Here is a 14,931-nt window from a genome sequence, read left to right as displayed (position 1 = left end):
CGTATAGTGAAGCAATGAATTCTAGCATACAGTTAAAGGAGTAAATCCTAATCCTTCAATGAGTAAATATATAGTCAATCTTATTGGGCTCCGTAGTCCAACATTCTCAAGATAACATAAGCAAAGACCAATGATCATGAACGTAGGCATTGCCATACCAGATCAGACAAGTGGTCCATCTAGTCTGGTATCTTGCCTCTGACAGCAGCCAGTAGCAGAAGCTGGCTGCAGAGGAAGAGGTAAAGAAACCATAAAGTGGGGCACAATTCTGAATAGCCTGTACATAGTCTAAACTTCTAACATGCTCTAATCCAAGATAGGTTAGTTTAAGTTCTGAAGTACGAGCTCACACCCCTTCCAATTTTTATCCTATCTAATGTAACCCTGGATGTTCCTATCCATTTAGATGTCCAATCTGTTCTGAATTCTAATAAGATTCTCAAAGATACCTTGAGGCAGTGAGTTTCAAATATTCAGTACACAAAAAGGAAATATTTTTCTAAATCAGTTTTAGACTTGTTGCCTTGAGTGGGCCCTTGTTCTTTTGTTATGAGAAAGGGTAAAGAAGCCCCTGATTTAGCTCTCACCCTTCAAAGTTTTGTATTCCTCATTTTTCAATAAACTGAGAGGTCAGTCTCTCATGAGAGAGTCTAAAATAGCCTCAAAATATATTTCACCAGTGATCATGATTTAGTTGCAGCTGTCAATTTTCCTGTACTTCTGTCTTTTTCTTATTTTGCCCATAGAGAAACATTCAACATGGATTTGCAACTTATGACAATTGTGTTGAGTATTTAAGGCCTTGTCTACAGAAGGAAGTTGCTTTTAAAAGGATAGGCCTTGTCTACACTACACAGTTTTGTCAACAAAAATCAGCTTTCATTGACAAAACAATGGAAGTGTACACACTACAATCCTCCTTCTGCCGACAACTCTCTCCTGCTTTGCCGACAAAATAAAACCACCTTGACGAGAGGCATAGAACTCTTTGCAGCAGTTATATCGACTACGTGTCAGTGTAGACAATATACTTGGTTGTGTCACTGTAAATGGCCTCCACAAAGTGTGCCACAATGCCCATCCTGACTGCTCTGGTCAGCAGTTCAAACTTTGCTGCCCTGAACCAAGGTACACAGGCATCCACCCTTCCCCCTTTAAAGGCTCAGGAATTTTTGAAATTCTACTTCCTGTTTGCTTGGTGTTGCCAGCTCACTTCAAACCTTCTCAGCTGTCCCACTTGGAGCACACCAGAGTTGTTGGATCTGCTGGCGCTGTGGGGAGAGGAAGCTGTGCAGTCCCAGTTGCACTCCAGCTGTAGGAATTTTGATACCTAGGATCAGATTTCTTGTGGCAGGTTGGATAAGGGCTACGAATGAGGGACACATCAGTGCCGTGTGAAGATAAAGGAGCTGAGGCAGGCGTAGCAGAAGGCAAGGGAATCAAACCGTCACTCTGGTGCTGCACCGAAGACCTGCCGCTTCTATAAGGAACTGGACACCATCCTCAGCAGCGCCCCCATCACCAAGAGCCCCATGGATACTTTGGCGGGGCTGGAGACAGCGGACATTGGAATTATCTCTGAGGACAAAATCATGGACAAGGAGATCAAGTTGGAGGATGATGTGGAGCACACAGCAGGGTTGTCCAGTGGCGCAGTGAGTCAGGAACTCTTCTCCACTCCAAAGGGGTCTAGCCAGTCCCACCAGTTAGTGTTGCTCAGTTATATGAGGTAGAACTGTCTTTTGCTTTGTATATTCTAGAAGTGGGTGAAGGGATAGAAACATACAAGACTAGCTGTGTTTGCCTGTGCTTCACATTCCCCTGTGCAGCTAAGCAGTGCTGAAGAACAATGTGTTAATGCACAGTGAGATTTCAAGGGAATTCTCCAAAGAGATCTCTAGGGAACTTTACTGGAGGTACTCGCCAATCCTCTGCCAAAGGTTCCTTGGCAGGACTGCTTTGTTCCTTCCCCCATTGTAGGAAGCTTTCCAGTGTGTGCAGGGACCAATGCGGCACACAGGCAAGCAGCCCAGGGACCTGGTCTGAAGCTGCATGCATGCAGGAGATGCACCCTTGCTTACTCTCAGGAGTGAGATATCAGCTTCAATGACCCTCAGCTGTGGAAAATGGTGGCAGAGTTTACAATATTGTCCCCAGTCACCTTCAGTGATCCTCTTAAAACACCACCTATACTTTTCCCCCACTTTTTGCCTGCACTGTTAGGCTAACGTATTTCAGGTTGCTTCACCAAGCTCATCTCTGCTGTAGATCTATTTAACTAGCCAAACTGGGGATAATATGGCCAGTCAGTCATATAGCACAGAGAAGAAGGCCATTAGAATTGCCAATCTGGAATGCTCAACGACTACTTCTATTGAATCAGTCAGGAGATAGGAAGGGAGGAGGCATGGTAAGTAATAAAAACTCCCCTCCCCCAGCCAAAAAACCCAAATTGCCTAGTGTTCAGGAACAAGGAAACCAATTTAGCCAGGATCTAGTGAAAGTTTTAAACATTTCATTTGACCACCTCTCCTAAAAGGCACAATTGAGCTACCAATAAGGCAACACTTCACTCATGCGTCTATTCCCTTCATTTAGCAGTCACATACCAGGGCACATATCCCCCTAGAAAGTAAGTTGCAGAAAGTAATTAAAATAATTTATTAAAATCAACATGTTTACATTTGTACATTCCACATACTGCTAGATATGTTCACTGACATACCGAGCAAAAAGTCAAGAGAGCAGAAGAGTAAGTGTGAAGGTTGCCATAGTAGCAAGCCTAATCCAGGGGTACTTTTAGTTGTGTAACTAACCATTAACTTAGGCTAGCTATCTGCTGCATTCTCCCTTTGCAAGTAGCAGCACATTTCATAATCTGTGTTGAGGACATAAAGCTATTAGCTTACAGTTCAGACAATGGTCTACACCAAGGAAACAGTCAGCATTAGTAATTCATAGGTAATAGTAGAACAGGTGACATGAATTAACTCATTATTGCCAATGTACTTTTAATGTAAAAAATTACGATGTAACTGAATTTAGATCATGCTGATCGATTTAGAATGATCAGACTAAAGCTAACTGGGAAAGAATGAGTGATAGTTTTCATTGTTCTCTACAATAATACAATCAACAGAGTGACAACTTTTTAAATAATTACTCATGGTAAGATGTACAGAAAGACTGATAAAACATTTTGTTGTAAAGTCTGAGCCTTGGTTCAGAGTTAAGCTTTCATATAAGAATGTATAATGAAGGTATTAAACTGCTTTTATGCACATATTCCCACCCCGGTAGGATCAAAGATACCAGTCTCATAATAATGATGCATAATGAAAACTGATATTTTAATGACCCCAAGAGAGACATGGCTGAGGATGCATCTAAAGCTCTTAAGGCTACAATCCAGAACTTTCAGTGTGCTGTAGCAGTGACCACATGGGATGTGAACGCGTGGGCTGTAGCGTCACATTTTGAGGCCTTGTCTACACTTACAGTGTTCAGCGAAGATGCTACCTACGCCAATGGGAAAGCTTCTCCCAGCAGCGTACGTACTCCACCTCCCCAAGAAGCGGTAGCTATATTGACAGCAGCCCTCCTGTTGACACAGCGCTGTCTTCACCAGGAGTTCGGCTGGTATAACTGTGTCGCTCAAGGTTGTAGATTTCCACACCCTTGAGCAATACAGTTATATCAATATAAGTTTGTAGTGTAGATCAGGGCTGACTTGCAGAGCAGTGACTTGCTGTGTAAACAAGCCCTTAGTGAAATGTGATATAAACCCCCCCACAAAATAAAGTTTTGGAGAGAGACACTTCAATGAGCATAAAAATCTCATATCATAAACTTTATGTACAGTACATAAAAAGTAACTGTCTCAAACACATGGGTATGGAATTTATCAAGAATATTCTTGTAGTACAGTCAAGTTGCGTGACAATTTATTGACAGATTAAGGAGGACAACGGATTGAAATCCTTTACAGGCATAATTTGGACTGTTCACTGCTGTTTCTAGCTCTAATTTGAGCAGAACACTGGATTTTGAAGTGCAGTTTTTGTTTTATCAATTATTTTCCCCCTCCTTTTTGCTTCAGATAGGGAGAAAAGCAGACAGTAAATCAGGACAAGACAACGCAGTCAGGCTTTTTTGGGGGGGAAGCAGAGAAAAGTTGTTATCCTTTCTACCCAGGACAAATGTGGACACATTAGCCAAAGTAGGTGACTAAAGGAGAGCCTCCCTAACAGTGAGTTACCTGAAATTCTAGGCCAACATTCAGGGCAGGTTTATACTACAGGGAAAAGGCTATCTAAGCTATGCAATTTGAGTTACGTTAGAAGCGGTACAGAAAGCGATGAATGCTGGGTGCTGAAGCAAAAAGGAAACTCAACCGCAGAAGTTTGTTTCATGTTGATAACAGCTATCATATGAATCTGAAATTGTAGGGACAACACAGGATGGAAAGAAGATTCAACTCCTGTAGTAGTGCTGAACAGTATCATTGTTACAATGCTGTGTTTTATATTCTATGCTGAAATTTTGATTGGGAAGCTTACCAAAGATGTAATATACTAGAGAGGCTTGCTCTTGACGACAGAAGTGTTTTGAACTGACTCCAGAACCAGCAATGATTGAATAAATTGCTAGAACAAGAAAAGTGGCAGAGAGCCTGCAAGACAGCTGATGTGAAAGCACACACACTGAGGGAATAGTGTCTCAAAGGCAAAAATAAATCAGAAAAATGGGACTTCCAAGTCATAGGTGGTGTCATTTCTTATCTAAGTTGTCAGCAGGGCTGCTGACACCAACCATCTCTACTGAATCCCTCCCAGAGGCAGTAAACAAAGACCCAACTTGTTCTTTATGATAGAAAGTGTTACTAGCTAAAACAGAGAAGTTCCAACCCGCCCTGAATATAGACGGTTAGCAGGAGGCACTCTATGCTGAAATCACTGCTGCTGCTATTGATATTAGACAGGGTTAAAAACAGAGGTAAAAGGCAGAAACAATGAGAGAAAGGAAGAAGAAATGGGCTGTAGCCCACCAAAGCTTATGCTCTAATAAATTTGTTAGTCTCTAAGGTGCCACAAGTACTCCTGTTCTTTTAATGAGAGAAAGGTTAGTCATGGAGAGGGGCACACACATGTGGGTTAGCATCTTTCTGCAGGTTTTTTTTTTTAAATCCACTCTTGCTAGTTTCTCTCTGACATTTTGCTTCAAAGATCTTAAAAGGGTGGCCAGCGAGGCAGACATTAGTCAATGATAAAGCGTTTTCAACCTTCCCAGATTACTCCAAAACTTCTCTAGGGAAAGTCGCTCTTTAAGCAGAGTCATTAAAGATCTTAGTCAGCCATGTTCTTTCACTGTCCTCTGTGGAACCTGGATTTATCTTTGGATCACTTTCATTGGAAATTTTAGCAAATTTCCAAACATAGGTTATACACAGTTTAGTGGTGCTGCATTAATGTACTGATTTCTACAAAATTTGAATTTAACTGGAGGTAAAGTCTCACACTGTATGACAATAGCAGATATGGAAAAGTTGCAGAATATGATGCTGTAACTGAAGAGGTTTTGAAACAAATGCCTTGCAAATTGCTCTAGAATTAGACGTTTAATTATGGTCTTTGTGGCAGAGGCAGTAGTCCCACAAACCTGCTAATTTATTTTTTGCACATAACTGAGTTGTTTTGAGACAAATTAATTTATACTGCTTCATTTTGCCAACAGGCTTCCTGTCAAATAAAGGTGTTTCTCTAAATTTTAGAATTGTATTCAAAATGTGCACAGCTGTAGTTAATATACTGATATAGAAGTTGAAATTCCAGCAGCAATATATTGTTTCTCTTCCCCCTTCCCTCCCCTCCCCCAAGATTGCACTTGAGTTAAAAACTTAAGCCTCTTTTTTGCCCATTATCCTTCCAGTTCAGGTTAGATTATGTTTTTCTACGCTATCCATTTTTGTATACCTTTTAACATTGCCTTGCATGTGTGCTATAGCTGGATTTGAATTTGTTTTAGATGAATTACAGGTTATGTTTAGATAACATTAAATATGTTAACAGAAAAACTAACATTTGGTCTTATTCACATGTAAACTTAGTTAAGGTGTTTTACCACGAATTTGCCCTTATAATACCTGGCTAAGTCCCCACTTCTTGAAACGGAGTGTGAAACATCTGGATTTCACATTCTGTCTGGACAGTAACCTTACTTTAAAAAAAAAAAAGAAATAATATATTTTCTTTTATTAGTTGAGACATCTTTATGAAAACAAAATTAGTGTACTGCGGCTGATATTTTTATATAATGCCTGTTTCCCAATAGGATATATAAAGCATTTCTTACAAACTCCATGCTATTGCCCACATCAAAAACCATCTATATTCAAATCTTTATAGAAGATAACACTGGTTGTGATTTCCTCACATCAGTACTCCTTGAGTTACATGATTTTGGTTTTATTATTTTTTTCAACAATATTTTGTCTACATTACCAACCTCTGAACTTATTTCATTAATTTATCTGTGTTGACCATATTGATTTATGATACCCCATTCAAAAAGTAGTTTTGTCTGGGTTGCGGTACCGCTACCGTTACTTTTGCACTGCTGCTGACGGCAGCACTGCCTTCAGAGGTGGGCAGCTGGAGAGCAGCGGCTGCTGGCCAGGAGCCCAGCTCTGAAGGCAGAGCCACCGCCAGTACCAACACAGAGTAAGGATAGCATGGTATGGTATTGCCACCATTACTTCTGCGCTGCTGACTGCAGAGCTGAGCCTTCAGTCTGCAGCCGCCACTCTCCGGCCACCCAGCTCTGAAGGCAGCAGCGCAGAAGTGAGGGTGGCATGGTATGGTATTGCCTCCCTTACTTCTGCACTGCTGCTGGTGGGGCATGGCCTTCAGAGCTGGGCGCCCGGCCAACAATCACCGCTCTCCAGTCACCCAGCTCTGAAGGCAGCGCACAAGTAAGGGTGGCAATACCGTGACCCCCTTAAAATAACCTTGTGACCCTCTCTGTAATTCCCTTTTGGGTCAGGACCCCCAGTTTGAGAAACACTGGTCTTCTCCGTGAAATCTGTATAGTATAGAGTGAAAGCACACAAAAGACCAAATTTCATGGTCAGACTAGATTTCACGATCGGTGACATTTTCATGGCTGTGAATTTGGTAGGGCCCTAGATATTGTGCAGATACACTTTGTGCTGAAAATCTCAACTGACTCAATCTGAAAATTTAGAGGAGTCATACCAACTATTTCAACCATGTATCATTCAAGAATCTATTATACTTATTACAGCTTGATTTCTTCTTTGGCTTAAAGAATTAAAGTTTTAAAAATATGTTTATACTTAATCCTCTTATGTATAGTGAAGTTGCCTCCTTCAACTCTCAGGCTCCTTACAAAATTTGGTTAAACAGTATCTTGAAGAGTTCACAGGATCAGTAAATGTTATTTTTTAAATTATTATAGAAAAAGCGTTAGCTGAAGAAGAGCTCTGTGGAAGCTCGAACGCTTGTCTCTCTCATTGACAGAAGTTGATCCAATAAAAGATGTTGCCTCACCCATCTTGTCTCTTAAACAGAACACTTCAGAATTTATAGAGCATTTACTAAATCATACCAAATTCACTAGCACCTGGGGGTGTCATTACTGATTTCTTTACGACCTCTCCTCCCCTTTCCATCTAGGTCCTAGATCTCACACGGATCCCAAAGCACTGACCCTTACTATTGCAAGGAGTCCCACTGAAGTCTCTGCTTGCTGTCAATGTTATATTACAGCAGACATTTATAATGTAACCCATACTCTTGACATCATTGGTTACATGTTTATCCTCCAAGGACATTCAATAATAAAACCAATTATTCAACTGTATTTACAGTATATTTGCATATTAATAAATAAGTCCATATTAAAAATTATTGAAGCCTCTTTCCCCAACAAAAAAGTGACTAGGGTCTAACTAGACTGTATCAGACAGCTTCATTATGACTGGGTTTTTCAAATACAGATGTGTGACTGTATGAGGCCATCAGTTTCCACTGAGTTTATTACTTTAGACACAGCAAAACAGTAGAAACTAGCAACAGGACAGTACTTAAATTTGTTTTAAGACAACAATACAGCAGAACGTGGTGGCGGGGTGGGCTGGGGAGACAAAAAGTGCATCAAAAGCCAACAATTTGTAGCGCACAGAACAAGTTCATAATGTGATCCTGTGGAACAGATTTCAGCAGAAATGAGGACATGCTGCAGCTAACAATCGATATGCATTTTTTTTCTTGAGAATAAGCTGCATCATGCCAGTCTCTTCTCTACATGGCTACAACACTGTATAGTCTCTTCATAAAGCATTCTAGAGACAGACAATATCCGACTCCTAAATAAAAGGGTCTCTCCCCGCCACACCATGTTTATAAGCAACACATTCAGTGCAAATTTAAGTTTCCTTAAAAAACATTAGTCTGCCCCGTATTCATCCTTTCTGTGAAGAAAAGGCTTATTTTCTTTCAGAAGGTTGATTTTTTTTATTACTATACACAGAAGAGCCTACTCTTGCGTGTCTCTATTTCTGATGGTTAATATTTTCTTTGCTGTCTACATTCATAAAGAACAGCAGATAAGTGGCCATATTTCACATTTATTGAAATCTTCCCATTAGCCCCAGGATAATCTCTTCATCTTGATTTATTGTTAAAGTAGCTGCACTTGGCTCTTTATCCAGCACGCTTTCCAAGAAGTAAGTCATGGAAACTAGTGCAACCTGGAACATACTTCAAGTTTGACTGTGATGGGTCATGTTAGGATTCATGAGTCTCCTTGCAGCACAATGGGTGTGAACCATACCACCATTTGGGTATCTCACGAATGCAGGCTCACAGAAAGGACTTTGGCACACCTGGCAGAGCTTTTTGTCCGAAAGAATAATTGGGCTTCCTTTTAGTTTAACCTATAAATAGGAGAAAAAAACATGAATCCAATATCACTGCAAATTAGGAAGGGAACTAGAACAACATAACAAATCAGGTTGTTTGTAAGACAACAGTGTCCATTAAAGCTTTTTACATTACAGCTACATTAGCTGAACTGTACTGAGTGGAAAGACCTGGGTCACTTGATTGGAATTTATAAAGCCCAATTACATGGATTATTTAAATTAACTTGGACTAATTTTGCATATTAACAGCAGTTTGTTGTAACTATTCCATGTTTCCTCCTAATTAATACTTAAAAAAAAAAAAAGGCACTTGATTCAAATTCTGACACATCCCAAGTAACTATGTGGAATGTATAGCAAGTTTTGCAAGTGTACGTTACTCAGTTTCCCCGGAGATGTATTAGCCCATGGATTCTTGTCTCAATCAGATTCTGTAGGTCAATTTGTTAACTCTCTCAATTAAATGGACATAAGAGCAAATTGGAAGCGTTAAGTAATATAACTAAGCAGGGATGGAAGGTGGTTTCTCAAGTGAACATTGTGCTTACAGAAGTGATCCAGTAGGCTTGAGTTGGGGTGAGTGCCGTGCAAATGTTACCATGCAACTGTATCCAATACATCTCAATCCTGATTAGAGTTCTGAGTTTCTCAAGGAGAGCATGCTAATCATGAAACTAAACACAAAAGGTGGTAAGATGTGCACAACACATGCATTAGTCTGGGAACACCAAATTCTTTCACTTGCAACCTAAACAAAGTACACTAAGCTAGCCACTACTCTACCCAGGCCGAACACCATCCCCTTTTAAAGGTAAAATGAAATTATTTTTGTCACAATTTTTGAAATTTAACCCTGGGTAGAGTTATCAGAACTGTCCTGAGAACTGGAGGAACAACCAGAGAAAAAATAATTTTGGATAACTGAAGAGAACTAAGGGAAGGATTTTTTCCCCTCAGGAATCAACTACCTTAATTTATAGAAAAATAAAAAAAATCCATGTATTTGAATTATAACAAAGAAAGCAATACACCCACCTTGTCATGTTTATAGATTAAGTTTTCAGCTTTTGCTAACCCAAGTGTAATTTGAGTCATTCTTTTTGTATGAATGCTTTCCCTCATTGCTCTTGTCAGGAATGGGGAGAGGAGCTGTACTGACCAGCTGTCAGGCACAAGCTGTAAGACACGGGCTGCATCAAATTCAGCAGCATGATTATTCAAGAGATCTACAGCAGCCATGACCAGTTCACAGTCCGAAGAGCCTGGATTTAGATAAACCAAGAGCAACATATGGAAAAGCCTTTGCCTGTATGGTAGATCTTTACTCTCAGAGCTCCATATGCAGTAATCTTCAGCAGCAGAAAAGTCCTTTAATTCATGGACTAGGATATGTAAAGCTTTGTCATGTTCTTCCAATTTCCCATACAGTATTGCCCTTTCCATATGAAGATCTGTCCCCTTGATTTTATCTGTCAAAAGATAATCAATTTAAGACAGTGCTCTGTTCAATAAAGGGCATTATTTGCTGCCCCAGAAGGAATCAAAACTTAAGGGAAAAAACAAATGGCAAAATACAGCTATCTAGGTGACAAAAGGCAGTGTCATTCCATGTACTTTATCTGAAAATAAGTATATTTTCTATAAATCTACCTTGTGGACTCAGTGTACCTCAGTCCATATTGTGAACTGTGAAAAGCACAAGAAGTCAGTACATTTCTCAGCCTCCCTTCAAATTCTGGAATCTTTCAAGTCCAAAAAGAACACAGTGTGTTGTGCAAATGTCCCTTTTATGAAAGAGAGACCATACAAATACTAATCCCAGAACTGTGTTCCAGCTGCCAAAACATCAAGTGTTAACACCTGTCAGAGAAGGGGGATAATTTAATCCATCTATAAATCTCCTGTTAAGGAGGGAAATCTTAATTTTCAGCAAATGTATTTACAATAAGTAGGTGCAGCACAACTGCAGAAATTTAATGTAAACACAAGTAATTTCCTTCCAAAATATGCTGCTTTATTTTCAATTGGGAAAACACTAGTGTGCATTTCGAACCTCCACATATGAGTAAGCCAAAAGGTGGTTAAGCCTACCTTTAGTTCACTACCAATTTATTCCATGTTCATGTAAAATTCTGAAATAGCAATTCAGTGTTTCCAATTTTAGGTATTGCAAAAGTTAGCAGCTCTTTGCTCTGAAACGTAAGATTTTAAAGGGGATTGTTTATACATTACTACCTTTACCATTGGTTAGGCTTTAACCTACACATTAACATCTTCAATGACTGGCACTGTCATATTTGTCTGCTAAATGCCAGGTGCACATATGGTGCAACATAAAAAGAGTTCGCTCAGGTTGATAAGGAGTGACTAGGGTATGTAATTTCAGTTGCTATTAAAACAGTAACAGCCAGTTCAGTGTATTGGTAAGCAGACTGAGCTCAAATATTCTATTTTTGTTTTAGGTTCATGAGCAGAGTCAGTTTGGTGGCACTGGAAACCACAATGCTTTCCCCATGTAACAGGTATAGCACAGATAAAGGCAATAAAAGTTTCCCTCCCCTCAGTGGGCCTCAAACCTGTTCCATCTCCACACCTACCCAGGTCTCAGCAGAAGCTGTCAAAGGAGAATATTGTCTTTCATTTATAACAGGGTAAAAGTACTTATCTTACCTAAAATAAAATGAATTCTATAAAAGTCAGATTTCTGAAGAAGACTGCGTAGCTTAGTCTGTGTTTCACTCAATTCTGCACAATTGTCTGTGGTCACAGATTTTAGTTGCAGCAGTGCCTCCAAATACAACACAGCTAAGTGGGTATGATACTTTTCCTTCTGCAGGCATAAAGGACAAGATTAATTCAATACGTACAAAAATGCAATTACAAGACAAAGACAACCCACTCACCCCAAATTAAACAGTGATTAGTCTTTACAGGATATTTAGTGCAAGTACACTGATGTGTGCAGTAAATATTGCCCAATAAATTGAACATTTTTTTAATCTTATAGACTGTGCTCTCCAGAAGATTTTAGTAAGTTCTGAAGTCTTTTGTCCCTTCAATCAATGATTCTTCTAGTCCTGTATACTATCTGATGGTTGATTGGTCCATTAGAGCAGAAACTGAGTCTATATTCCTTATATGTATCCTAATATTACAGCAGATATTCCAGTTATATAAAATGTCAAATCCTTATTTTACTCCGGTTTCTTGCAACAATGAGCTCCTCAGGTGAGTTGTGGTGTATAAAAAAATTCCCTTTATCAGTTTCATTTTTGCTGCCTTCCAATTTCATTGGGCAACCCTTGGTCTAGTACTTTGAGAGTATGAAAAAGAGCACCTGACCTTCTTGATAATAGTTTTAACGTATCCTTCTGTCACGTCCTTTTATATCTCCCTCCTCTGTAATTGAACAGTTTTAATCTAATTAGTTTCTCTTCATTTTTAAGTCTGTTCACTGGACCTTTTCTTTTTCTATGATATACTTTTGGAGGTAAGGCCACCAGAATCGGATAAAGTACTTAATCTGAGGGTATGCCGTAGTTTATATAATGGCATAACATTTTCAGCATTACTCACTATACCTTACATAGTAAAACTTAAGTCTGATAATTTTTGAACCACCATTACTGAGGAAAGGTTTTCACTGAAATGGTCCACAATGACTCTTAGGACTGAGTGGCAATAATTAATTTAGAACCCAGAGTACATGAGTAGTTCAAATGGTTTCTTCTCACGTGCATACCTGCGCATTATCTCAAACTATGTAATATAAACAGAGTCAGTAATCTGGTGACAGTGGTTTACCTAAGAAATATTCAGGACATCAGTTGAATGCCACTGCTTCCTGGAAACAAGTATGCTCATTAGCATGGTCAGGGCTGCCTCCACTGCAGGATTTTAGTCAATGGTGGGAAGAGGAAACCACCAGCTTATTCCAAGAATGCAAAGTTTTGTTAACAGTTCAAGTTGGGGAATTAGGCACCCGAAGTCCTGGTCTCCCCCCCTCATCATTGCTTTGCTTTGTTATGTGGGTCAAATCAAATCACTTTCCTTTTGAGTCTCAGTGTAACACCATTTACCTGCCTCAGGAGGTTTTGCTTCAGTTTTAAGATCTGTTGTATAAGTGCTGCTGTGTACTGATAAAAGGCTACTGTGTTCCAATCTGAGGGCTGTTGGATGTCAATGCTGGGTAAACGATTCCTGTATATGCAATTTCTAAAGTGCTTTGTGATCTTACAAGGGTGCTAAATGACTTAAGTTGTGTTCCTCCAGCTCTTTACATAGGGATTGAAGAACATAGAATATCAGGGTTAGAAGGGACCTCAGGAAGTCATCTAGTCCAACCCCCTGCTCAAAGCAGGACCAATCCCCAATTTTTGCCCCAGATCCCTAAATGGCTTCCTCAAGGATTGAACTCACAACCCTGGGTTTAGCAGGCCAATGCTCAAACCACTGAGCTATCCTTCCCACCCATGCCTGCCTCTGAAATATTGAAACTGTGAAGTTAAAAGAAACACCATCAAAGTGTAACAAGATTAGCAATTATTGCTCAACCATTGTTTTTTTATGACCTTGCCTACAGTAGAATGTTTTAGATCTTTAATTCCCTCTGGTTGCAAGTTTACTGGTGGAAGCACACACAAGCTCAGGCCAGCTGAGGTGCGTTTAGCACCATGATGTTTAACTCTTGTGGTAAAAGCACTTAAACCTATCCACAATACAGCTTCCACTGGTGCAGGTGTACCAATTGGAATTAAAGAGTTTAAAAAAAAAAATCTTAGTAGACAACTTTCCCTCCAGTCTGGTCTGTATGTTGCTTATTAAAGTAATGAACTCCTTGCAACAGGAAACGTATCTGTTTATTCACCATTCTTCATGTCTACTGCACTATGCACATGAATAGCATCATATAAGTAACAAATAAGGCTACGATTTTGTCACAGAGGTCGCAGAAGTCATGGAATCTGTGAGTTCCAAAGACCCCCGTGTCCTCAGCCCACATGTGGCTGGAAGCTGCAGGGTCTGGCTGCCACCCGCGGTAGAGGGACCCCTGGAGCTCCCTGCCACCATAGGAGGTAGGGGGACCCCAGAGCTTCCCGCTGCTGCAGGCACCGAGGGGCTCTTTGCTGCAGGCGGGGGACCCTACAGCTCCTGGCTGGGCCCCCGCAGCTCCAAGCCATGGGGGAAGGGGGACCTTGGAGCTCCGAGGCCCCACAGGTGCTGGGGGGCCCCGGAGTTCCCAAGGGCTCCCCATTTTGTCATGGATATTTTTAGTAAAAGTCAGGGACAGGTCATGGGCTTCCGTGAATTTTCTTTATTGTCCGTGACCTGTCCCTGATTTTTACTAAAAATATCCGTGACAAAGTCTTAGCCTTAGTAATAGATGGCACTTCCATAGCTCCTTCCATCTGAAGATTTCGAAGTACTTCCCATAAATGATTTAAGCCTCACCAATGAGGCAGGAAAGCATACCTTGTCCAGAGATGGAGAAAGTGTCAGAGAGGTTAAGTAACTTGCACAATATTACAGAAGCACAATGTTGCAGAACTGGGAATGGAAGCCAGATCTCCTTATTCCCATGGTTACACTCTAGTCATAAGATCATCCTCTCTTTCTCTACCTTCTGGGTAAACTTAAAACCCATTGTACAAAATGTTCAAATTTGCCAAGAAACACTTATGAAGTCTAATTGTCTACTTCAGGCTCTCCATTTGAGGTATCCCAGCTTGTACACTGAATCAACCTTTTTTGTGGTATTTCTGAAGAGCTTACCTCTACTTTTCTATCCAAGACTAGGTACTCCAGATATTTAACAAGTGACTTGGGGTATTTGTTAAGGCAGTTCATGACGTTATCTGGATTAAAGCTGTTTTTTCCCTGGTCTTCCAAAGGCCTTTTCGTAAAAATCTGTACTCCAACCTATAACAAGTTAGTTGCATTGAGGAAGTCAGACGACATCTTTATTTTTTGTTTTAAGCATTCAGTTT

At 40.2% G+C, this 14,931-nt stretch overlaps 1 protein-coding gene across 3 annotated transcripts in view; it reads right to left on the bottom strand.

Annotated features, from left to right (window-relative positions):
- Positions 1-8,038: 8,038 nt before the first annotated feature.
- The window catches only part of TGFBRAP1 (transforming growth factor beta receptor associated protein 1), a 60,697-nt gene continuing 53,804 nt past the window's right edge, over positions 8,039-14,931 (bottom strand). For all 3 annotated transcript variants that reach the window (XM_024204425.2, XM_024204400.2, XM_024204408.2), the window contains exons 9-12: positions 14,717-14,863; positions 11,615-11,774; positions 9,980-10,413; positions 8,039-8,956 (exon numbers count right to left, since the gene is read on the bottom strand). In XM_024204425.2, coding sequence (XP_024060193.2) covers positions 8,783-8,956; positions 9,980-10,413; positions 11,615-11,774; positions 14,717-14,863 — 915 coding nt within the window. In that variant the 3' untranslated portion in view covers positions 8,039-8,782. The remainder of the gene's footprint in view (positions 8,957-9,979; positions 10,414-11,614; positions 11,775-14,716; positions 14,864-14,931) is intronic.

This window comes from Terrapene carolina, unplaced genomic scaffold (genome assembly GCF_002925995.2).
Source record: "Terrapene carolina triunguis isolate 2854851 unplaced genomic scaffold, T_m_triunguis-2.0 Scaffold21, whole genome shotgun sequence".
Taxonomy (NCBI): Eukaryota; Metazoa; Chordata; order Testudines; family Emydidae; genus Terrapene; species Terrapene triunguis.
Note: the sequence above shows the minus strand (reverse complement) of the source record. Positions and strands in the feature narration are given on the sequence as shown.